This window comes from Siphateles boraxobius, unplaced genomic scaffold (genome assembly GCF_051911475.1).
Source record: "Siphateles boraxobius isolate OS27281-9 unplaced genomic scaffold, OSU_SipBor_1 29, whole genome shotgun sequence".
NCBI classification, from domain to species: domain Eukaryota; kingdom Metazoa; phylum Chordata; class Actinopteri; order Cypriniformes; family Leuciscidae; genus Siphateles; species Siphateles boraxobius.
Window position 1 is genome coordinate 3,683,017 of NW_027508908.1, and position 25,462 is coordinate 3,708,478.

General features: G+C 41.6%; 1 protein-coding gene across 2 annotated transcripts in view; it reads left to right on the top strand.

Annotated features, from left to right (window-relative positions):
- Positions 1-25,462, top strand: part of gstcd (glutathione S-transferase, C-terminal domain containing) — a 62,688-nt gene that overhangs the window by 11,185 nt on the left and 26,041 nt on the right. For both annotated transcript variants that reach the window (XR_013207782.1, XM_077246160.1), the window contains exon 5: positions 10,659-10,752. Coding sequence is in view for 1 of the 2 variants with exons in the window: in XM_077246160.1 (XP_077102275.1) it covers positions 10,659-10,752 (94 nt within the window). In the remaining variant the exon portion in view is untranslated. The remainder of the gene's footprint in view (positions 1-10,658; positions 10,753-25,462) is intronic.

Here is a 25,462-nt window from a genome sequence, read left to right on the forward strand (position 1 = left end):
CCTTATGCATCGTCTGGTGTCGTTTAAAGCCATTTGAAGCTGCACTGAAACTGTCATTTGGACCTTGGATCGTTTGGTACCCAGTGAATTCCATTATATGGAGAAAAGTCCTAGAATATTTTCATCAAAAACCTTCATTTCTTTTCGACTGAAGAAAGAAAGACATGGACATCTTGGATGACATGGGGGTGAGTAAATTATCAGCAAAAGTTTTTTTAAAAAGTGAACTACTCCTTTAAGGGACAATATTTTTCCCCTTAAATTGATTTTCCAGTGGATTTTTACCTTATATAATAACTGTTTATAATAAATAATGTTTTAAATAAAAATGTGCAACAATAGAGAAATATGAAATAATTTTAAACACAGTGATACTTTTAAAAAACTAAATCCGCCAGTAGGTGGCAGTAAGTCACTGTCTTAATGAGTGAGCCATTGAGTCATTCATTCATTCAGTAACAAGGCTGTATTTATAAATGGGTCATTGAATGATTGACTCTCCCGATTAGTTCCCGAAACACTGCTCTATATTGCAGTTCGGCGGTGGTTTTCGTTGGAACTATTATTTAGTTGCAGAATAGAGCAAACAATAATGTATTTAAAATGTACATCACTTAATATTACCCTTTTGTCTGTTTAACTGTTCTATAAAATCAATATCACATTTGCAATCGTGTGGATATTTGGGAAAAAAGGCATTCTTTCTCATAATATATTATCAACATATAACTCACAGAGGGTATGTTTCTGTATCGAAAAGAGTTTGAGTCTTAAATCGAACTCTATGCACAGGGTTGTGACGGTATGAGATTTTCACGGTACGATAATAGTCTCAGAAAATATCACTGTATACGGTATTCAACAATCATTATTATTATTATTATAATCAACAGCTGCAATGTCCCTTAAAAGAATGAAAACATAGGATTTTTGGTTGAACGTATGGTTTATTAAAACAAACTTTTTAATACATTTTTTTTTATGGATGTATGAGTCTACCTTTTGAAAAAATAAGAAAGCAGAAATAAAGCTGCACATCTCCCATTTGAACAAACATGTCCAGTCAAATGAATTCATAAAACCTTAACTTATTTTTACATCTAATTTATTAATTATTATTTAAGATAATTATAAGATAGAGTCTTATGAATTTTTTAAATTTTATTTCCTTAGAAATTCTGGGTTGTCTGATATAATTTGTCTGGATTCTATGATTTAATACAAATATATTATTGAAAATACAAGAATTATTTCTTTAAGCTAAATCGAACTTTCTCGGTTTTAATGTTATTTTAAGGTGGGGTAGAATTAGATGAACGGGAAAACTCAGCATTTTGTTCGCATACCCCCTCTATCACCTCACGTGCCCCAGTTTGGGAACCGCATGCTTTACTAAGGTCAAACGATCAGGAGAAACATGAATTCAGTGCACATTTTTGCTTCATAAAAATAAGGTATTTAAATGAAACAAGAAATGTTGTAGTTATTCTCACTTTTGCAGACCATAAACTGTGGTTAATATCTTTTTAAACAGTACCATTGCTAATATGTTCACAATTTAAAATAAAGCTACTGTGGCGAATGGCAACCACAAATTCCAAAATTTGTAATATTTATATTATAATATTTTTCTATGTCTTCATGTTATTAATAATAATAATAATGTATTATAACCAAACTGAAAGAAACGATTGTTTTCTCACAGTTCACCTAATTCCAATTCACAGGTCACTCTTTTCACAAACAGAAGATTCATTTTTCAAACATGTTTGTCCTGAAAGGTGGGCTAACGTTTAACCACAAGTGTAAGATGGAGTATGTCCTTAAACAAAAAGAACCATAGTGACCCTATACCAAGCCAGTCAAGCATCTAGACGTGTGTGAAACAAAAATATTTAACTATATTAACCAGAGCAAGGGACTTTTTTTTCTTGTGCAACAAGAAAAACTAGTAGAAAGTCAGTTTTTGGACATATGATGCCAAAGTGGTTTTCTTTGATTATGGTCAAAATAAGTATACGTTGACATTTAAAAATGTCTAAGGACACTTTAAAATGTATGCATGTCTTTACATCGTCACAAAATAATAAAACAATTGATATTTCTTTAAAATAAAGTTGAAAGAAATGTCAATTAGAATTTTTTTTTTTAATTGTTGATTTAGTGTTCAAATTGGTTTGTTGCCACTAATTCAAAATGTTTGGTATTACCAACGTTTTTATACCATGGTACCGCCAGCATACTTTTTAAGGGCTGTTACTGATGTACCTCTCTACTTGCAGACCCCCATGTTCCCTCACCTTTCCAGATAATAATGCACCCTTAAGAGGTTGTATTACATGGACAGCTCAGCTTGTGGCATCATCATAACTGTCCTGATGACTGCTCTTGTTTCCTCCCCAGAGGAACAGCTGATTCGGTCCATAACCTCCTGCACAGTCTTCTGCCTGCTTATTCAATTTCCCACCACTTCCATAGCAGTCCTGCTGATTTATCCAGCATCTAAACGGCCCACAAACTCTAACAACACTTCATCCCCGGTGCAGAAATCTGCCGATAAGGAGTAAAGAGCCCGCAGTGGTCTCATACACTTCTGGCGTACGACTCCCGCAGGAGAGGCAAACGGAGTAACAATGCTGGGTCTCTATACTGTCTGCCCCGGACCACAATGCTGAAGTCGAGTCCCCAGCAGTTGATAAAAACACACAGCTGTCGTCTAGTTTTCAGGCCTGCTGCAGAACTTCCAGCTTTTTATGTGTGTGCTTGGTGTTTGCCACCTCTGCCGTTCAGCTACTATAAATCAGATATTTCCCGTCACGCTAGTGGATATCAATTTGGTGTGTGTCAATGAGTTGGAGCTCAGCAGGCTCTCCTAATGCATAACAGTCCACTGGGATTTTTCAGGCTGCGTGCTTTCTGCTTTAGGTCTGCTCTGCAGCTGTTGCTGGCGGCTAATTGCTTTAGAGCAAATGACATTTTCATTCACGGAGCCAAACCTTATGGCCAGCCTGGATTTATAGTGCCAGAGCAGCAAACATAGATGCACCGTCACAATAGCTACTGTTTAACAAGTAGAACCAGACTTGTTCTAAATCAGTGACCGACAGCATCTCAGGAGCTTCATTTGGTGGTTTGAGAGATTTAATACGGTTTTACTCAATTTAGTCACTGCTAAAGAGTGTCATTAGGCAGATTATCAGATTAACTAGTTGAAGTCTGTTTTGATATATATTGTGGCTGTGGATTTCAGCATGTCTGGAAGGCTGTGTTGACCAATTAGAAGTCAGGATATTTTATAATCTTGTTTTGTTTCAGGTATTACACAATGTTGGATGTATATTTAACTTTTAAACATATAATTTATTAAGTTTTAGAATGCTAATATGTAGAGTTAATCTACCAAAAATCAGTCTTTTACTTAAAATGTACTGATAACCACCATACAATTACAGGTATACAATAGAAAGTCACATGATGAACCTGAGTTCATTGCAAGTGCACAGGGGTCATACACACCTTCAGGTAAAAAATAACAAGAAACAAAACTACTTAAATCAAATAAAATTAAACTTCTCGGAATTTCATTTTACTGTTATTTACTGTAAGTTATATAGTAAAGTTTTTGTGTCATTGCAATGTTAAACCATTAACAGTTTTTACTGTAATATGGTAAAGTAACTTAAAGTTAATCATTTATTTTACATCTGCAATGTTACTCTTCAGACAAAGTGCATGAGTCATATGGACTAGGCTACAACTTTTTTTTATGGTTCTTTGCATCCTTTTTTAATCTTAAATACTTGAACTTTTCCTTTAGTTTCTTATTGTTTGTACATTTTGTTAAGCAAAAAGTTTTTGCTAGAGGTTTTAACACCAATCTGACCCTGTCTTCACTCCGTTCCACATGAGTTTGTTTGATTATGCAGGTTAATTTCATTCTAAATAGGTGACTAACCTTATCTCATCAAACTGGTGAAAACTACTCGGTTACTCACGTAACCTCAGTTCCCTGAGTTAGGGAACGAGTATTGCGTAGCTATACGCAGTGGGGAAACTCCTTTTCCTCGATTTACTGAAGCCTTTATGTAAAGCGCATTTGCAGCTGCACAGCTAGAACATGAGCGTCTGGCTCGCTCATAGGCTGCGCTGCGGCAACTGCACATCCAATGGCGCAGGCGCCTCTGACGTGCAACCAATGAGATAACTCTGCGTCATACACGTCAGAGCCCGCCAAGGGGGCGTGACCTCAGTCTATAATAGCCCCCGAATTCGCCATTATAGCAGGTTTAACGACTGAAGCGACAACTTGCCATGTTACCATAGTGCGGCTGGCTACGCAATACTCGTTCCCTAACTCAGGGAACTGAGGTTACGTGAGTAACCGAGTAGTTCCCTTTCGAACGGTCACTTCGTATTGCGTAGCTATACGCAGTGGGGACGCCATGCAAAACGCCGCACTGAGTAACTGGCTGTCACTGCAACTCAGGACCCCTGAGCGTACAGAACAAGCCATAACCGCATAATTTATGTAAAAATAGACCAGACACCGTCAGATCTCCGTAGTATACATCAGTAGAAATACCCAATATACTACACCAATGAACCCAGACTCTGTCGGGGTTATTAGTATACGAACATATACCCAGTCAAGTGGGTTTATATATGAAATCTTAACCAGCTAAAGCGGGTTGATATCTGTTATGGAATATAACCGGCCGAAGCGGGTTTTATATATGTATGGAATTTATATATGTCATATAACCGGCCAAAGCGGGTTTTGTATATGTCATATAACCGGCCCAAAGCGGGTTTATATATATATAAATATAACCAGCCACAGCGGGTTTATGTATGAACTACAACCGGCCAGCAGCGGGTTTCATGTATATATGTGAATGTGATTGTGCACAGTAATATATGACAAGACCGGCCACCCACGGGTCTTAATCATACCGAAAGCACCTTCGCCTGCAGGGAAGGCACTTCCATATTATAAAAACTCATAAATGTGGAAGGCGAGGACCAGCCGGCCGCATCACAAATATCACTAATGGGAATGCCAGATGACCAAGCCCATGACGAGGCCATACCTCTGGTTGAATGGGCCTTGACGCCTATAGGGCAAACTTGACCCGCTGCGGTATAAGCCATAGAAATAGCATCCACTATCCATCTAGACAGTCTTTGCTTAGTGACTGGATCCCCCTTGGATCTACCACCAAAGCAGACAAAAAGCTGTTCTGATTGTCTAAAAGACGCAGAACGCTCCAGATAGATTCTCAGCGCTCTGACAGGGCAGAGAAGATTAACCTCTCCATCCTCTGCAGAAGGAGGGAGGGCTGATAACGTCACCACCTGTGCTCTGAACGGTGTTGAGAGCACTTTAGGAACGTAACCATGTCTGGGCTTGAGGATGACTCTGGAGTCATCTGGACCCCACTCCAAACATGCAGGGCTCACAGAGAGTGCCTGCAGATCTCCCACTCGCTTGATAGATGCCAAAGCCATAAGGAGAGCGGTCTTCAGCGAGAGGGGTTTTAGATCAACCGATTGGAGCGGTTCGAAAGGTGGACCTTTCAGAGCCCTCAGGACCGTGGAGAGGTCCCAAGATGGCACAGATGGAGGTCTGGAGGGGTTCATTCTCCTAGCACCTTTAAGGAATCTGACGACCAGGTCGTTTCTTCCTAGTGACTGGCCAGCCACCAGAACATGATGTGCTGCTATGGCTGCCACATACACTTTGAGCGTGGACGGGGAGCGACCCGCATCCAGCAGCTCCTGTAAGAATGAGAGAACTACAGATATCTCACATGACTCTGGGTCAGCCTGATTTTTCGAGCACCAGCTGGAAAAACCCGACCATTTCGAAGCGTAAAGGCGCCGAGTCGACGGGGCCCTGGCTTCAGATATAGTGCTTAAGACCTTCTCAGGAAGGTCTTTGGGTACCCGTTGAGGGGCCACACATGGAGGGCCCATAAATCGGGTCTCGGATGCCACAATGTCCCGTTCGCCTGTGTGAGGAGGTCTTTCCTCAGTGGGACAGGCCATGGGATTGTGTCCGATAACTGAACCAGTTCCGGGAACCACGGTCTGGTTTTCCAGAGAGGGGCCACCAGAAGGACTGGGCACCCGCTCTCTCTGACCCGTTTGATGACTTGTGGAATCATCGAGACGGGGGGAAAGGCATAAAGGGGACGGTTGGGCCAGACATGGGCCAGCGCGTCCCTGTCCTTCGAGAAGAACAATTTGCAGTGGGTGTTGATTCTCGAGGCGAACAGGTCGACTTCGGCCTCGCCAAACACCTTCCATATCAGACTGACCGTCTGTGGGTTCAGGGACCACTCGCCGAGGGGAGTGTTGCCCCGTGAAAGCATATCCGCGCCCACATTCTGGATGCCCGGTATATGCGCTGCTCTCAGAGAGCTCAGGTTGGTTTGTGCCCATAAGAGGAGGTCTCTCGCCATCGCATGCAGGTTTCCTGACCTGATGCCCCCCTGGCGATTTATGTAGGCCACCACTGATATATTGTCTGTGCGGACTAAAACGTGGTGACCCCTGAGGTTCGACAGAAATGCTTTCAGGGCCAATCCAACTGCTTTCATCTCCAGGCAGTTGATATGTAAGCTCTGCTCCGTGCTCGACCAGAGGCCGGATGCAGGCATGCCCTCGTGCAGCGCTCCCCAACCCAGGTTGGACGCATCTGTAAGAACCATTTTCCTTCTGGAAATTGTTCCCATTGTCACCCCCTCGTGGTACCAGTTCTGCGCTCGCCAGGGAATCAGGGTTCTTAAACAACCGTGATTTACCATAATGCGCAAGTTGCCTGACTGCCATGCGTGAGTTGGCACACGCCGTTTCAGCCAGTGCTGCAGCGGGCGCATGCGCAGTAATCCCAAGCGGAGTACTGGCGATGCTGCTGCCATGAGACCAAGCAGTTTCTGAAATTTCTTCAGTGGCGCGTGCTCGCGCGCTCTGAAAGTGCCTGTAAGCGCTCGCACTGAGAGCGCGCGCTCTGGTGTGAGTCGCGCTGTCATCGCTCTCGAGTCTAAAACTGTACCCAGAAAGATCACACTCTGGCTGGGGGTTAGTTTGCTTTTTGACACATTGATTGTGAAACCCAGGCATTTTAGATGGCTGAGAATCAAATCCCTGTGAGCTAATAGCTCGGTTCTCGACTGTGCCAGCACCAGCCAGTCGTCGAGATAATTTAACACACGCACTCCCTGATGTCTCAGGGGAGAAAGCGCTGCATCCACACACTTCGTGAATGTACGGGGTGCTAACGATAGACCGAACGGCAGAACGGTGTATTGATAAGCTTGGCCCTCGAAGGCGAATCTCAAGAATGGCCTGTGACGAGGGTTTATCTGAATGTGAAAGTAAGCGTCTTTCAGATCCATTGTGACAAACCAATCCCCCGTGCGCACTTGCGCGAGGATATGTTTGATAGTTAACATTTTGAACGGCCGTCTCATGAGAGCTTTGTTCAAATGTCTCAAATCTAGAATGGGTCTGAGACCGCCGTCTTTTTTCGGAATCAGAAAATAGCGGCTGTAAAAACCCATGTGTTTTAGCGCGGGGGGGACTAATTCTATCGCCCCTTTTGCTAATAGATTCTGTACTTCGGTGCGAAGCACGTGACCCACGTTGCTTCTCACCGAAGTCTCGAGAACCGCCTGAAATTTCGGGGGTCTGCGAGCGAATTGGAGCGAGTAACCTCGCTTTATAGTGTTTATGACCCAACTCGACACACCGGGGATAGCTTGCCAGGCTAGAACACGTGTGGCTAGGGCTTGACACACTGACTGGGGCTGGTCGCCTAATGTAGGGGGACCGGATACCCTTATCATGTGATTTGTGCATACATTGAGTATTGGACTGACTGTACAGGCATTCGCGTGTGGGGAAGTCAGTGTTACAACAGGGGAGGGGCCGCCTAGTGAAGGGGGACCTGATACCCTTATATTGTGATTTGTGCACACATTGAGTATTGGACTGACTGTACAAGCATTTGCGTGTAGGGAAGGCAGTATTATAACGGGGGAGGGGCCGCCTGATGAAGGGGGACCGTGAACCCACGTGTTGTGTTTGTGAAACATACTCTTTTTGTGCTTTATATGGGTCGCCGTGAAAACGGCGTTTGTTTGCAAGAACGCGCTTACTGTTGCGGGCCTGTTTGCAGTAATAAAATCCCCAGCCACCTGAACTGAACAAGGGGCTGTGGGAAGTTTTGTTGACTTCTTCGAGGGTGGTCCGGCGAGTGCGGGACCCGTGCCCTCTCTCTTTCCCCTGCATGCTAGGACGACTTTGGCGGCGCTGTGTGAGGCGCGGCGCTTGGTCTGGGGCCTTGGCGTCGGGGAAGCGGGAAGCGCTTGGTTGCTCTCGGCTGGCGCTGGGCATCAGCCGCAGGGCGGGGCTGAGAGGCCTGCTTCGTGGGCTTTGTTGGCCGAGGCGTCGGCGGGGCTAGCTTGTGAGCACTCGACGCCGAGCTAGAGCGCTTAGGCAGGAAGTGACGCATGGCCTGGGACGCTTTCTGTGCCTCGGTGTATCTTTCTGAGAACCCCTTCACTGCCGGGCCGAAGAGGCCGGTGCTGGATACTGGGGCGTCGAGGAACTTTGTTCTCTCCGCGTCCTTAATGTCGGTGAGGGTAAGCCAGAGGTGGCGCTCGAGCACGACCAAACTCGCCATATTCCTCCCGATAGCCTGCGCTGTGGCCTTAGTAGCTCTCAGGGCCAGGTCTGTGGCGCTCCGAAGGTCCCGAAAAGCCTCAGGGTCCGGGCCAGCCTCGTCCATAGACCGGAGGAGTTTGGCCTGGTAAACCTGCAGCACGGCCATCGTGTGCAGGGCCGATGCAGCCTGACCGGAGGCGGAATACGCGCGTCCGGCGAGGGCTGAAGTGCTACGGCACGGCTTGTTGGGATGCACAGCTCTAGTTCGCCAGCTAGCAGCTGTGTTCGGGCAGAGATGAGCGGCCAACGCCTCTTCGAGGGGCGGCAACGACTCATAGCCTTTTTCCGCTGCTCCGTCCACGGAGGAGAGCGTCGCGAAAACTGCGGGGCCTCGTGTGGAATAAGGAGTGCGCCAGGCCTTGGTAAGCTCCTCGTGTACCTCAGGAAAAAATGGCGCTGGCTTGTGACGAGGGGCCTGTTGGTGCCCTGGCAGAAACCAGCCATCCAGCCGACTTCGAGGGGGTTCAGCGGGCGCGGCCCACTCGAGCTCGAGGTCCGCTACGGCCTGCGTCAGGATCCGAAGCATTTCCGCGTCGGAGTTAGTCCTGGTAGCTGAGGCGTTGGGCGTTGGCTGGGAAGCCATGACGGGGTCGAAAGAGCCCGGCCATTCTTCCTCAGACGCAGCGATAGACAGGCTGTCGTCGTGCTCGCTAGGCCCGCCGAAGGAGACAAGGCCCGCCACGTGGGGGGGGCGCTGATCTCCCTCGAACAGGACCGGAGATGAACGGGTTGGAGAGAGTGAGGCACGCGGGGACGAGGCCGGCGTGCGTTCACTAACATCCATGTTCTCCGGCTGCCGTTGGCTGCGGCGCTTCTTCTTCCTTGGCTGAAGTAGGGCCGGAAAAGGAAGCGCGGGAGAGGCGGTGTCGCCGTCACGGGAGAGGGCTAGCCGATTTCGCAGCACGGAGATGGGCATGCTCTCGCAGGCCGCACATCCGCCGGCCGATAGTGCATTCTCCGCGTGGTGAAGTCCCAGGCATGGAATGCAGCTAGCGTGTTCGTCCGCCTCGTGCAGCTTGCATCCGCACGTGGCGCAGGTCTTAACACGATGCATTTGAACAACGCTCGTACAAATAATACAATATACAAAGAGCAATGAAAAGGATATCGCCGGATAGCCACAGGAGAGACGGCGTCAGGAGAAACACGGTGAAATGTGTCGTCTGCTGAACTGTAGCTGGCTCAGGCTGAAGGCTTGTTCGACGGCGAAGGCTCAATAAATGGTCAGAGACGTGAAGTTTGTCGCTGAAGGAGTAAAATCTGCTATAATGGCGAATTCGGGGGCTATTATAGACTGAGGTCACGCCCCCTTGGCGGGCTCTGACGTGTATGACGCAGAGTTATCTCATTGGTTGCACGTCAGAGGCGCCTGCGCCATTGGATGTGCAGTTGCCGCAGCGCAGCCTATGAGCGAGCCAGACGCTCATGTTCTAGCTGTGCAGCTGCAAATGCGCTTTACATAAAGGCTTCAGTAAATCGAGGAAAAGGAGTTTCCCCACTGCGTATAGCTACGCAATACGAAGTGACCGTTCGAAAGGGAACTTGTTTGTACTAAAAAAAGTACCCTATGAAATCTCCCAATACAACACCATATATTTTCCCTGTGTTCTGTAGCAGTGCATCTATTAGTATTTGGTTTGCATCTTATATTCTCAATGAGGAATAATTCTCATAGCACACTTTTTACCCATTCTTGTAGGTCTATTTGATGTACCAACTAGAAAAATGTAAAATCAATTACAGGACTTCCACCTTTAAAGTAGTAGTTTATAAAGGGGAATGAACTGCTCTGTAACGGGTTCCTGATTTAATTAGCCCCTTGTCTCAGGTGTTCTGAGGAAGTGTGAGAAGTGGTCATGCTGTTGCCTGGAGGCTTCTGTCAGGAGTCTATGGTTTAACCTGTGCTTATGTGTTCTTGTGTCCTGCAGGAAAATGGGATAGACGTGGTTTACACCGCTCACCCTTGCCCATCATGGACTGTTGATTGGGACAGCCTACCAATGGCCGTCAACCCCACTGAAGGTAATCGCAGATGTATTTTCCAAACAAGCTGAACACAACCCTATACTCTTACCATACCAATACCGATAATCGTCTTTTTGATTCAAGTGTTTTTGATTTGTGTAGAACCTCTTTGGTAGTCATGAATCCGCTGCATTTAGCAATCCCATTTCCCCTTTCCTTTCTCGTTCTTTCCTTGTCTCTATATTCTATGTGAAAGTAAAACCTTGTCATTTGTATAGTTTCCATCAGCCAATCCTGTAAGGATGTTGAGAATTGTTTTCAGGCTCTCTAGTGAAGCATTTAAAATTGTAACCCACTATACTTGACAAGTAATATACTCGTCAAAGAAATAAACAAGGAAGTGCTGCAATAGTGTTTTCTTGATTTCATTTTCAACTGTTGCTGCTTCACACAGTGACTACGAAGGAACTGGCTTTGATATGATTTCAGCTATTGATGAAGTGACAGCCTGATGTCAATGATTGATGGGCATCAACTTAGCATGTAATAAGCAATCTAAAATCAGTTAGGACACTTTATCTCTTATCTCCGGGGCATTGCTTTGCCTTTTTGGAAGAAAATGTATGCCATACCTGTAGAAATACGTTTCTGAGCAGAGATTGTTCATGGTTGTCCTGTGTCATGAGCTCTCCACAGCCGTGTTCTGGAGTCTTAACTAGCTCAAACAGCAGGCAGCTGTTTTTCACCAGGAATGAGCGAGATGCCGATCACCTTGCACAGACGGACAAGTGAGCTCCGTGGAGAGTCAGAAATCCAGTTCGTTTAAAGGGTCTGGAAACAATAATCAACTCACGCCCCTGAGAGAATAATTTACTTAAGGCGAAAAACGACATATATTTTCTGTTGGTAAGAAAGAAACAAAAAATAAAAACAAGGAATTTCAGAGTTTGTGCTCAAGAAATTTGGTACCTAATTTTATGCTTCAGTAGAACTGGGTTTGACAGCCCTAAAAATTGCATTACATAGAAGAGAGCAGCATGAACATTCTTCATATAGTCTTCTTTTTCTTCCATGGATTAATGGAAATACAGGTTTGGAATGACATAAGTGTAAAAAAAAAAAAGACAGAAATTTCTGAATGTTTTAGTCCATATAGTAGTAACTGCTTTTTGATGCACAGGCCAAGGTCATGATTTTTAGTCTCTCTCAAAATAAAAACTGATTCATCTTCCATTTGCGTTCTAAGATTGCTTATTATTTGAGGCTTTTAGGAGATTTTTCCATTCAGCGCAGTCTGTAGTGAACTTCCATTGCTCTGTTCACATTTGCATCAAACTGTTTCAGAGATGAACTCCCAAATGACTATAAATGATTGTCTGCAATGTGCCGTGAAGACACAAAAATACATTCCCTGGACATTTTAGATGGTTCTTGAGTCATGTTGCCTCTTTTCTGCTGATTTTCTAGGGTTTTAATGCAGGGCCCTTCAGAGAAAACAGTTCTGAGAATAAATCACACTCTGAACATAGGCATGTAGATGAACCCCCACATGCAAAAGTATGTTACTTTTATTTGGTACCATCTTTTTTCTTTTACTACAGCAGCTCTGTCTTTCAGCATGCGCCCACACACGCTTCACCGTAATGTCTTTTCAAGTGCTGAATCCATGTGCAGTAACAGATAGAAGGTGTAAGAACAGAGAGCCCTGTGTATGTCCTGCTGTTTGTTATGAATCCTCTATCGCTTCAGCGCTCCACTAATCGCTCCTGTCGTCTTTCAACATTCAGGTAACCCGTAGAGTGAAGACAAGCTCTATTGTTATGAGATTGTTATAGCCTGCAACTGTTGGAGAAAGTGTATCAGCAGTCTGCCTGCGCCACCCAAAGCTCTGACTCTTGGAATTGTTGTATCCTAACTTTTAAACCAGATTACTCAAGCAGACATTTTTTGCCTAGTCAGCAGATCCTGCCTTCCTACACAAAGAGAGAAACTTTTCCTGAGTTTTTAGTGCTAGCCAGTAGAGCTTCTGACTAGAAGATGGTGTAGGAATGCCTCAAGGCACTGTGTTGGGCCATTCCACATTGTTGGACTAAACATAGTTTTTAAATGTTCTCGCTATGTGTGTGCTGATAACCCCAAGTTTTCACTGAGCATTCAGAGTCTCTTCTGGGACATATCTTATTTTTACATACATTTAGTTGTTTCAGGGTGTGTTAGAGTCGATGACTGCGTCATTGGATAAGATGTTAGTACGTGGGCACATCTATAGAGGAGCTGACGTATGGACAAGATTACAGAGTCCTGTTTCATTTGGGAGATTGGCTTCGCCACTAGAGTCTTTAGAAATTTGACATGCTTCGTTCCTAAAAAGGCAGCGATATGAATTTATTGGCCTATTTCTTTGGGAGCCATTTTAGCTAAATATTTAGACGTTTGTGAGACTACCGCAACTACCACCCACATTTTGCGAGCCACCTCCACAGTGCTGATAAATATTGTTTTAAATTGAGGGCAGTCTGTGGGAGGATTGCATCGCCAGGGTGTCTATTATGCAGTTTGTTGAGAGCAGGAGAGAGAACTAGTCGCTGTCACCACTACAGAGCAGAGAGAAACCCCAGGGGCCACCTGGGAAACGTGGTTGGCAGTGGTGCCTTGAATGTGAATTCATTTTCACTGTCAACACCAGCCCTGTTGAGCATTAAGAGACTCCACTGTGTTTATCTGGGAAGGGGCCATTTACATGGGAGGTGCATTCCGGACGCATCTGCCTGTTTTGGCAACTACTTGTCTGAAATGCTTCATCTCTAGACAGTTTATGGCCTAGGAGGAGGGAAGTTCAACAGCCTACAGAACCTTCAAAGATGTATTATTGCTCAGTCTTATAAATGACTTCTAAACCCTCAAAGACACATGCTGCTTCATCTCAAGAACCAGACTTTGACTGTTGGAAAATGTTCGGTCCATACTATGTTTTAGACCGGAAGACCAGCTGTGATGTTAGGACGGATAAATCTGAAATCAATAATATCTCAGTAAGACGTCAGCACGCAACCCTGTAGCAACCTTCAAAACATGGCTTTGTTTCTTGATGACTTAAAATAACCTTTGCACCCTGATTCATGGGAACTGTAGAACTTAGTCTGTTAGATTTCAACCTGTTCTTGCCATTTTAATGTGCAATTTGCTTTAGACAGTCTGTGGCAGTGGAGTCTGAGGTAGAGATTACAAGCTGCTTCACCCATTAGTTCTCACTTCAGTGGCTTGGCTGTATTAACACATTTAGAAGAATTGTGAAGAATTATTGTGGCTAGACTTATACCTGAATTTGTCAGTGTTGTTGCTTCCACTTCTCAAGTTACTATTCTCCATTCCAAGTTGAATTAAAAAAGCCTCAGCTCCTGAAATTGAATTTAGGCAGCAAACATGATACAGAATTGCAATTTGAATTTGAACATAAGGATATAGAATTAAAATTACTTGTAATATATGTAACCATGTTTGATTGACAAAGCCTTTATTGAAAGGTTTAAAATAAGTTTAAAAAAATTAAACTTTAAAGTTTATAGGCGTTACTGACAACAGTGGATTTACAGATTTTTAAAAAAAAATACGCCTATGGTATATACATTTGTATTTAGTTTATATATCTCATTAACTGTTTGTAGTATTATATATTTTTTTGTTTACAATTACAATCTTTGCTGTCATTCAAATTCAACTTCCTGTGAATTGAAAGGGAGACAATTCTTAGGCCCCATCCACACTACTGCGTTTTCGTTTAAAAACGAAGACCTTTTGCTACGTTTGCACCTCCCGTCCACACTAAAACGGGAAAAACGAAGACCCAAAACGGAGAAGTTTAGAAACGCTGCAGCTCCGTTTTTCGTTTTGAATCTCCGTAGGGCGTTTTAGTGTAGACGGGACAAAACGGAGGAGTTTAGAAACGATGACGTAGAAGGTCACGCTCGGCTCTATGATTGGGTGTCATCACCCATGACGTACCCTTCCCTGATTCGTCAGCCACCCATCACATGTCCCGTCACCGGAAGAAAACAAACAAAAACATCCTGGACTACGTAGCTGATGTTAGTGAACCTTTCCCATCGTTGTGGCTTCCTCTGGCGAAGGATAATGCTCCCGGTACCTTTCCAATATGTCGCCGTATTTGGTTTGCGACGACTCCCAGTCTGTGTTTTCTGCCGCCATGGCTGTTTTGTATTCCATTGTAACTTTAAGTAAAAGTTCCACCTCGTCGTCGGTCCATGAAAAGAAATCTCTGGTCTTCGACATTTTCTAATCTTTGCAGAGGTAGCTAACGTTACTTGCTTCCTCATCAAATCTGAGGAATAGTCCATCCGTTTCCTGTTTACACCGGCACGCGCATGCACAGAGAATGGTCACGTGATCCGAGTTTTCAGTCGTTTTAATGTGGACGGAGATCAATTCTAATACGCAGCTAAAACGCTGGTGTGGACGGAGATCGTTTTCGTTTTAATTCTCCGTTTTTAAACGAAAACGCAGTAGTGTGGACGGGGCCTTAGATTCTGACAATTTTCTGGATTAACCAGATAATTGTAGACGAAAGTCCCACTTTTTCCCCCATACATGTGCCAGCTACAATTGGCACACACTTCCAGGAGGCGATATTTCTTCAGTTAGATTGGTTCAGTTAATCAATACCAATTAAATGTTGCTGTCAAAGCTGGCTTTCAGTATTGTTGGTCCCAACTGGAGATTCATCAGCACTTTCTCAACTTGGTAGCTGTTCCAATATAGCCTACACTCCAGAGAGCTTTAAATAAGTTTTACTAATTGATGAAATGTTTGAGTCATAAATTTTAGTGCAATACAGCAGCTAATGAATATTCATGCCACTTTCTTAACATGGAAATTTTATTTTTCTCATTATGTGAAGAATGTTTGTCGGGGGGTTGTCCTATATTTACACATAAATTCTATTCTTCTGTAGTGCTTTTGTGCCAATGGTTAATTTAATTTATGCTGGTATAATAATTTACAGCCTGGTTACAGTGTGAAAAAAGCCTCTCTTCCTCTCTCTTCTCAGCCTTTAGATTGTCTTGGTTAATTGTCATGCTGTGTTATTCTATTGTCATTCTGAATTATACATTGGATCAGGCCACAAAGAACCGTAAATTACAAGTATTATTTGCATTTTTTTCTTTTTTCGCCCTTCTCATTTATCTCTCTCTCTTCTACATTTTCACTGTATATTTTCTTCCCTTTCAGGTTCTCATTTCATACGCAACATCTATAGTTAACCGCCATCCTTCAGATGCTGACCACCACCTCCTGTAACTCCTGTCTAGCTGTCAAATTAGTTTTTTTCTTGAATGTACTCTTGGGTATACTAGATTCCTGCTCTCTGTTGAATGGCTGTCAGGGATTTTTATAATACACCATTTGTTATGAAGACTCAATTAAGAGTTTACTTTTGAGTTGATTTGAGTCTGTTTAGAAGAACACTAAGAGTCACATTTAAAATTCCTCTTGCTTTCTCACCTCTTTTTCTGTTAAAGATGTAGTGTTAAACTGCAAAAAAACACCTTTATTATCACCTTGCCCTTGTAAGGGGCTGTGAGGAGTTTTATCAAAACTCATTTGAGTTTGTGATCTATGGTGCGGTCGGATGGAGTTATTTGGTTTTAGCAATATGGAAGTGATGTGATGTGTTTTTTCTGAACTGATAAAAAATCTGAGGAAATTGAAGCCTCTTTTGCTTGCGTACTGGGCTTTTTGGCCACATTTGTGTCCTTTTCTCCAATGCTAAGCCTTCATCTGCTGACATGTAGTGAAAACCCTCTATATCGCACCACTCAAGACAAGTCTCTCTATGGCTAAAACGTTGACGTAAAGTAGCTAACTATGGCTACATTCACACTATCAGTCCAAATCCGATTATCTTTGTCTCCGATTGAAATATGATCTAAAATGATGTCCACACTGTGTATCGCAACTGTTCAGATCTGAGTTGTGTGTTCATGCATCTCTTTGGCAATAATGGCAATGATGTTGCGTTGATGGAGGGGTTTGCATTTGCAATAGAGATGTTGTCTTATTTAAATTTTACAACATGGAAATGTGTCGCCGCCGCGCTGGACTCCTGCTTCTCGAGCTGCAGAACTGTAGGAGGCTGGTATGCACAGCTTTTTTTCCACGCTCTTATCTGCGCCGGTTTCAAAATATGTTTCAAAAATAATAATTTTATGCTTGTCTGGCACTTTGCAACAACACAGCCTTGTTTCGGCAGAGACTTTCAGCATGTTCCCTATAACAGCGTCTGACGTTTACATTTTACGTGGCGTGAGAAAGTCACATACCACGCGAAATCCAATCAGAGTGTTCAAACTAAAGCGGATTTCCTGATATGTGATTTGAATAGGATTTCAAACCACATATGGATGTAGCTTAAAACGGATTTCATTTGCTTTTTTTGGACTGACAATCTGAACGTAGCTTTTATCGGGATAAGAAATGGAAGAAAGAATAGCGGTAAGGGCTAGAGAAGCTAGCTCATACGGATATTCAGATCTACTTCTATGTCAGCTGAGGAGATAACGTTACAAAGATTAACTAAGTGTTTTATTATATATCATAGCAATTACTTGGTTTTGTTTAACTCTGAAACATGAAATGTGGGGTTATCTGCTTTTGCCAAAAGATTACTGGTGGAGTTATCATCTTTTGCTAAAAAAACAAACTTTTTTAATACATAAAAAACATACTTTCAATGAACTTTAATTTTGTGAGTTACCTGTATTTTTTAAAGTTATTATTACTTATTTAAAACAATCCAGCTGCTGTTTGATTGATATTACTTGGAATGCACACAAAAAATAAAAATAAACAACAGAGTTATCTGTTTTTGCAAATGGACTCTCCTGTTGTACGTTAAATGTCCTAATTGGGAGAGGGTGCAATTTTCAAAGAGTTTAATAAAAAGTTAATGTTTTATATTTTAGTTGCATTTGTGATGACTGCCACAATCTTCTTAGAGGGCCTTTTTGTGCCATCTAGCACTGCTTACATTTATTTTGGATATTTACAGACGCATCACAGTTAGTGAGTTGGGCACCATTTCTTTTTTCGTCTTCAATGCAGGTGCAAAAAGATGGATGTAGTTCATTCTTGGAATGTGCTGAGTGTAGTTGTCTTCAGGTGTGACAGCTATTTCCTGGAGTTCAAACATCAGTCAACGTCAGTTCAGAGAGCCAGTGCTTCACTTGAAGTTCTCTGTTGAATGATAACATTTTGTTAAAGGCAAGATAGACACCTCAGATTCCTCTGGATTTATTTTTTCCTAGATCACACTTTGAACAAGACTTTGTGTCAAGGTAAGAGAGACTTTTATATGGTAGGGTTTATGGGACAAAGATGAAATGAAAGCAAAGTGCATCTAGTGCATTTACTTCATGCACCTTTTGTATCATTGAAGGCGTCTCATCGCCTCTGACAGGCACGTCTTCACAGGGCGGTCAGCCCCCAACACGTCTGTTTTTCCAACACCCGCCCTTCCTCGCAACTCAAGTGTGAATTTGAAACTCTTGGGTATGGTGAAGCTGTTAGACAAACAGAACAACTATTGTACACACCGCTGTTGAACAATGTAATCTCTGACGTGTTGTTTGAATGTGGAGTAAGGGTGGTGTATGGTTTCACAGGCGGTATTTACATTTCTCCAGACTAGGCATGTGTATGTTTTGGCGGCGTCTTTGTCCGACATGAACCCACATACTGAAGGTACGCATGAGGACATCAGTGTTATCATAGCTGCGTTGGATTGGGTGTTAAATACTATTTATTTCCTGTGGAAGTTATGTAGAGTGCGTTGAAGTATAGGGGTGTATGGGTTAACAATGTAGTTAATGTGATTCTTTTATAAGTGTTTAATAATGAAAAATCATCTAGGATATTTCAAGTGTAAATAAGGTTTACATTTTATAGCTTCCTTCCTCGTCTCAATAGACCAATTTTCAAAGTTAATGAGTGCTTTTGTAAAATATGCAAAACATTTTTATTTTGACAATAGATGTAGTTATGCTCTTATTAATCTAGCTTTTTTTTATCTGAAGTTTAGCATTTGAGAGCTTCAATCTGCCTGGATTATTTTACGGTTAAATTATCTTATTTCTTTGACATTGGATAATAGTGATTTGTAAATGAAATGAATGGTGAATATTAAAAATGTTATGTCTGCATGTTAATGGCAGATTTGTGGATACAGTAATTATTTTAGATGTGTATGGTAAAAAATAATGTTTTTATTTTGAAATGCAAAGTGAGACGCTTCGGGTAAGATGTTCCCATAATTGGGACAGGTGTTGTTGATGGCGTTTTTAACAAACAATTATTATAATTCATGGAGTTATTATTTAATAATTCAATGAATTAGATTCCATGAATTACATTTTCATTATTTATCATAACCTATTGGCCAGTTAAATGAAATTATTCAATCCAAGTGCATAATCTATCACTACTATGATATTTCTTCAATTAAAAATACAGGCCAATAATTGATTCATAGAATTATTATACAGTGTAATTCAGACTGGGATCATTTTTTAACCAAATTTAGCTGAAAAGGCACGCTTTTCTTGAGAGCAACATACTCTATTTCCATGTATCATGAATTAACCACATCATGCATAAATGTAAAATTTAAAACGTGGAAAAGTGTGTCATTCCAGCTGATATGACCAACGATAAGAGAAAAATTGGGAGGGGAAGTTCTGGAATCGTTTGTACATATATATCTTTTTTTTCATAAAAACTGAAAAGCCTCAGTCTAAATCTTGGTATTGAATAAATTTGGGGGAAATGTGAGATTTTTAGCCACACAGCTATCAGTAAAGAGTCCCATGTGGCTCGGAAGCCGCAGGATGAGTTCCTAGGCTCCAACATCTATAAAGATTCTCTGTTTTCTTTCACAGACAGAGATCATTTCCCAGGCCTCTCTAAAATGACTTAAAGCCAGGCTCCTCTGTACCCGTAGTTTCTTGCTCATCTTTCTGTGAGAGTAAAACATTTTTCGATTGGATAGTTTCTGTCAGAACTGGAACCATTCTGGCTGAACGCACATAAATCCCAGCCGGCTTTTGATGATTCACGCTTCTAGCTACCCTGGTGGGTCGCTCTTTTGGATGTCTTTGTCAAATTAGGATTCAGTCCTTGTATTGACAGTTCAGTTGCGCACAGTGAAATAAAGGTGCAAAGTGTTCTGGAGAGAATGTAAGGTTGCACAAATCACTTCGTATTTTCTTTTCCTGCCGCCTAATGCCTTTTCTGCCTGTTCTGGATTTTTTGCTTCACTAATAAACCGAAGTGCTACTTGAATCTCTTTACTATGTCTGTTCCCTGACAGCATGCCTGCCTGGAGATGGGTCTCCTTTTTCTAGCTGGTCTTCTCTCTTCGTCTTTTGTAAGAATGAGATGCGCACGTCCATCAAACACAAGGAGGTCCATAATAGCTGGGTAAAGCTGCCACGGGACTTTTAGAAGTATGCACTTGTGACCTTTCCCAAGCAACTATCCTGAGTGGAGATGTCAAAAGCTTTAGACAAGGAAAAAGTCCATTCAATAATTTTCAAAGCCTTCCAAAAACAGATTGGGCACTTGCAAACACCTACTGTAATAAAGAAATGTGCTTGTTAAAATCTTATTTTAGTAGAATATAAGCTAAGTCTGACTGACCATCAATGCAGAAAGATAATGGTCTACTTGCGACAGGAAACGCCAACTGGATCATGCTAACCAGACCTCAATCTCTTCCAAGGGGCTGGTTTCCCCTTTTCACTAGGGGTGGGAATCTCTAGGCACCTCACGATTCGATTCGATTACGATTCAGAGGCCTGCGATTCGATTCAAAAGCGATTATCTGAATCTTTTGTGTGTGTGTGTGTGTGTGTGTGTGTGTGAATATAAATACTTTGCTTTAAAAGTACAAAGTAATGACCCATAAAGAATTAACGTATAATATATTTTATTAACATTGCAAAGAACCAACAGGAAAATAAATGTGTGCCTGAACTAGCAGTATACTTGTAGTAAATTAATAATATAACAACAACAGGTGTTCTGACGATTCATGCTACCCATCGAGATGTGCTACTTACTGGTTATGCGCATGTGCAGACTCATTTTTCTTCTGCTTACCACGCCCATAAATCTATGCATCCTTGCTGTGGAGACTTGTAGGAAACTTTGACAGGTCAAAGATGAATATTTGATGATAATTTTTACTTTTCACACCGTTTTAAAAATAAAAACAGTACATTATACTGTACTCTTAACTTCGAATTTTATTATAATTTTATTTCATATAATATCATTTTTACTTGTTATATCAAATGTGATAATTGTTAGTTCATTTAAAATATCCAAATATGCTCCCCATACACTTACCCTGATTAAAATGAAATAACGATGTTATAATATTGTGAGATTTACACCATTATGGAAACAATAGAGAATGAATCAACATTATCTATGATCGATTTGCGTTTGGGTAGCATTTTTCGAAAAGGGCAGCAGAAATCGTCTGAACACCGGTACAGCCCAGAGCCATAGAGAGAAACGGCTCTGGTACAGCCGAGTGTTTTTCCTCCTCTGGGTGGAAACGTGTCATATGGCTTCTCATATTTGTCGTGTTGCCGAAATATTTTAGTTTTATTCTACAAAGCTTACAACTAGTGTGGCTCTTGTCCAGCTCCTTTCCCCCTTCAACTTCATAGAAGCCAAAATATTTCCACACGTCAGCTTTTAACGAGGAGGGTGTTTGGATTTCGCGCTCAGCCATCGCGTCTCTGTTATGTGCGCACGCCACAGACAGACGGTCCGGGCACTGCACTTCCGCGCTTCAGAGTTCCGTCTTTTGCGTTCCGTCAATATTACGTCATTATAAATAGGCTACATATCTAAAAAAAAAAATTTTTTTTTTTTGAAAATCGATTTTTGACATTTGTGAATCGATTCAGAATCGTCCACGTCCGCATCGCGATGCATCTAAGAATCGATTTTCCCCCCCACCCCTACTTTTCACGCCATGTTCTTGTCAGAGTTATGTATGAATTGTGTTGGGGGGAAAATAAGACATTTTATACATCTTTTAGCCCAAAAGCAATTTGTGGTTGAGATTTTGCTGTTAACTTGGCTCTCTTCAGAAATGATGCAGTGATTTTGGTTGCCCTCAGAGTGGCGGTCAGGGAATATCATGTAAGGATGTGAAACACATTATTTTCAGAATCGCTGCTATGAATGATCAGAATGAGGAGGGAATATTGATTAGTGTCAACATTTTCTGGTCTTGACCAGCATAATCTTTCCCTCTGAAAGTTCCTTACTGAAGGCCAAATTGGCATATTAGTGAGTTCTGTAAAAATTTTATATCTTCTCTTTGTTCGGTCTCTTTTTACGGTGCCTCTGCCTGTTCATATGCAATTTTGGTTGGTCAGCATAATCAGGTGCATTATATTGAGTTCTTCTCTCCTGTGTCTGCATTTGGAATTGATCATAGGAACTTTGTCTTTGTAAATGTCTCAGCACGTCATATGTGGCTAACAAACCTGAACATGTTCATTTCTGAGAGAATTTAGTACTGGTGTCCATACTTAATGCATTATTTACTGAAAAGAAAATGTTGGTTTATTAGATGTAGACTTCTTAGCTTAGTAACACTTTAACTAGATTTAATAAATATCATAGTGGTTTTGAACTTTTTTGACTCCAAGACCCGGCTGCTCCTGACGAGCTGGATGGCGCCTTGCATGGCTGACACCGCCGTCGGTGTATGAATGAGTGCGTGAATGGGTGAATGTGAGGCAATATGTAAAGCGACTTTGGTGGCCATTGGGTCTGTGAAAGCGCTATATAAATGCAGTCCATTTACCATTTACCATTTACCATATATATTACAAGACAATATCTGAAGGCAACCCATTATTACAAGACAATATTCAAAGCCCTTGTATTATTTATATTTTATAGAAATTCAAAAACTGAAATTTCCACTTCAACATTTAAAGGTTTATATAAGTAAATAAATTAATGATATTAGTAAATAAATAAATATATTTTATTCATTTACCCATTTACTTATATCATTATTAATTTATTTACTTACAAATAGTAATGTTCTACAATATTTTAGAGCTTGACATAACTGGAAATTTTTTTTTTACATTTGCATAATGGCTGTAACAATCGCACATAAGGTTTTTTCACTAGAATAATCTTCAATCAGGAATACATTGGAAAAGCAAACATAAACAATAACCAACAAAGGACTAAACTAAACAGTAGGGCTGTGGTGATACACTAATCTCACGATACGATACACGATATTCGGCTGACGATACGATATATATCACGATATTCAGCCAACGATTCGATATAATTTGATACACTTACATCATTTTCTGAAAGATTTAAAGGGGACAGAGTGATTTTGGTGACATCTTGTGAGTCTTCCATTTACCTGGATTGAATTAATTGAACTGAAAACTGAAAACATCAATTACACAATATATGTATCTGACTGGACAGAGAGTACAGCTTGCAAATGCTGGACAAAATGAATCAAATATGTGTTGAGAAAATTAGTTCTATTTATTGAAAGAAAACAGTGCAAACTGAAGCTTAAAAGCCTTTGTTAATTGCAATACTGCACTTTATTTACTTTTCAATGGAGAGTTAAAAGGTGCAGCAAGTGGCTGTTGTGAACAGTTTAACACAATCGGGTTTAACACGGGGGATTTGAATTGGACTTATGTATCGATACTCGCGGCCTAAAAATCGATACTTTCTTGGCAAAAAAAATATCGATTTATATCGCAGAATCGATAAAATCGCTCAGCCCTACTAAACAGAGTATATTTGCAGGGGATAATCAGGAACTAAATACAGCTGATGATAATTAATCACAGAAACAAACAGGAACATAATCAGAAACCAAGGAAACTGAAACTAAACCGAGCAGGGAAACAGGAACTAAAGGAAACAGAACAGAATATCAAAATAAGAGTCCAATTACCTCCTTTTTCAAGACTGTGTGAGCCCTGACTCTAAAATCTAAAGGTTTTTGAGGTAACAAATTACAATAAGAAATATGTCAGTTTACATCTTAATTTTTTGCTTAATGTGTTAGCAATTTAAAGCTTAGTGTGTTAGCAATTTAAAGAGATCACTATTAGTATAAAACATTGGTTGTTTTAGGGACAATTGGGCCCATCTTGCTTTGTCTGAGAGCTTAAAGAATGTTCTGGAACTGAAGTTTCGACAAAGACTCTTCACAGGCATCAACTCTGTTTACATTGTGATCTCTGAGATACTGTCGTCTGAGGTGCGGAGCACTGCTGATGGATGACTGATAAGAGATCCTCAGCATATAGAGCGAGGAGAGAGTTTTCAATAGATATGCTCTGCAGGACAAAACTTCTCTCACTTATCCTTCAGGCTTTTCGTGCAGGTTACCCTCTGTTTGTTTTATTGCTCTGGTTTTTGTGTACATTCTGTGCTCCTGTGAGGACAGACTGACCTGTGGCGGTTCCAGTGGGGGACGATCTGAAGTGTTTTGGATGGAAAACAAAAGCAGACAGTGCTGTACGTGTGAAGAATACACATTGATTCTAATTGCTAGTTGTCACTGTGAGAATTAACAAGGCTCTGGATTCATTTATTACCCTTTTTTATGTCATTGCCCTTCCACAAAAAGCTCACAAGTCAATAACTGGTTGCTCTAATCAAGCTGCCATCTTTAGAGAGTTTTTCCTATATTGGTTAACCTCAGAGTTACTTCATAGAAACGTCTTTAAGCTTCCGTTGGCTGCCGTCTACTTCCCCCACAGCCTTCCCACATGATCCGCGTGGGCTCCCTGGGAACGTGAGCTCAGCCAGATGGGCCGCACTAGCGCCACCGCTCATGCTTTATTATAGACGCAATACAGCTGTTGTTTTTCTCTCTCAGCAAATGTGTCTGTCTCCAAACCAGAGCTCAGGGCTGGGGAGAGATTGCCGGCTGTGCCGCTTCGTCCCCACTGCTCTTCGAGTTTCCTCTGAACAATGTAATCGTGGAGGCGCAGGCCTTTAGTTTGTCAGAAAACAGCTTTCCTGTCATACTTTATGTGTATGTTCTCTTTGAAATCACAAAGAGGTCGTTAAAAGGCCGTTAGATGGTTCATTTGAAAATGTCTCTGCATTTGTGGAAAATGACCCTCAGGCTGCATACGCATTCAATAACTAATGCTCAATTTTGTTTCATATTTATCCTTTTTTTCTGGGTTGACTTGTTTGATAGCTGAAGATATACTGTTTTGGTCTTTTTTTATTTAAATATTGTGGCAAAACCTTTGTGTTAGACGTGAACTTTGGTGGTACCATTACAAGGATAATACCATGTGTTTTTGTCACGTGCTACATAAACTAGTGTTCAAAAGTTTGGGGGGTACATTTTTTTTAAATGTTTTTGAAAGAAGACTCTTCTGCCCACCAAGGCAGCAGTTATTTGATAAAATACAGTAAATATAATATTGTGAAAAAATTATTTTAAACTGTTATTTATTCCTGTGATCAAAGCTGAATTTTCAGCATCATTACTCCAGTCTTCAGTGTCACATGATCCTTCAGAAATGATTCTAATATGATGATTTGTCATAACTGATGAGATAAGATGTCATAACTGCCTATTCTGGGGTCATTCTACACCTTTCTTCTCAAACATTTAAATGGTATATCAGTGAAACACGGTACCGCC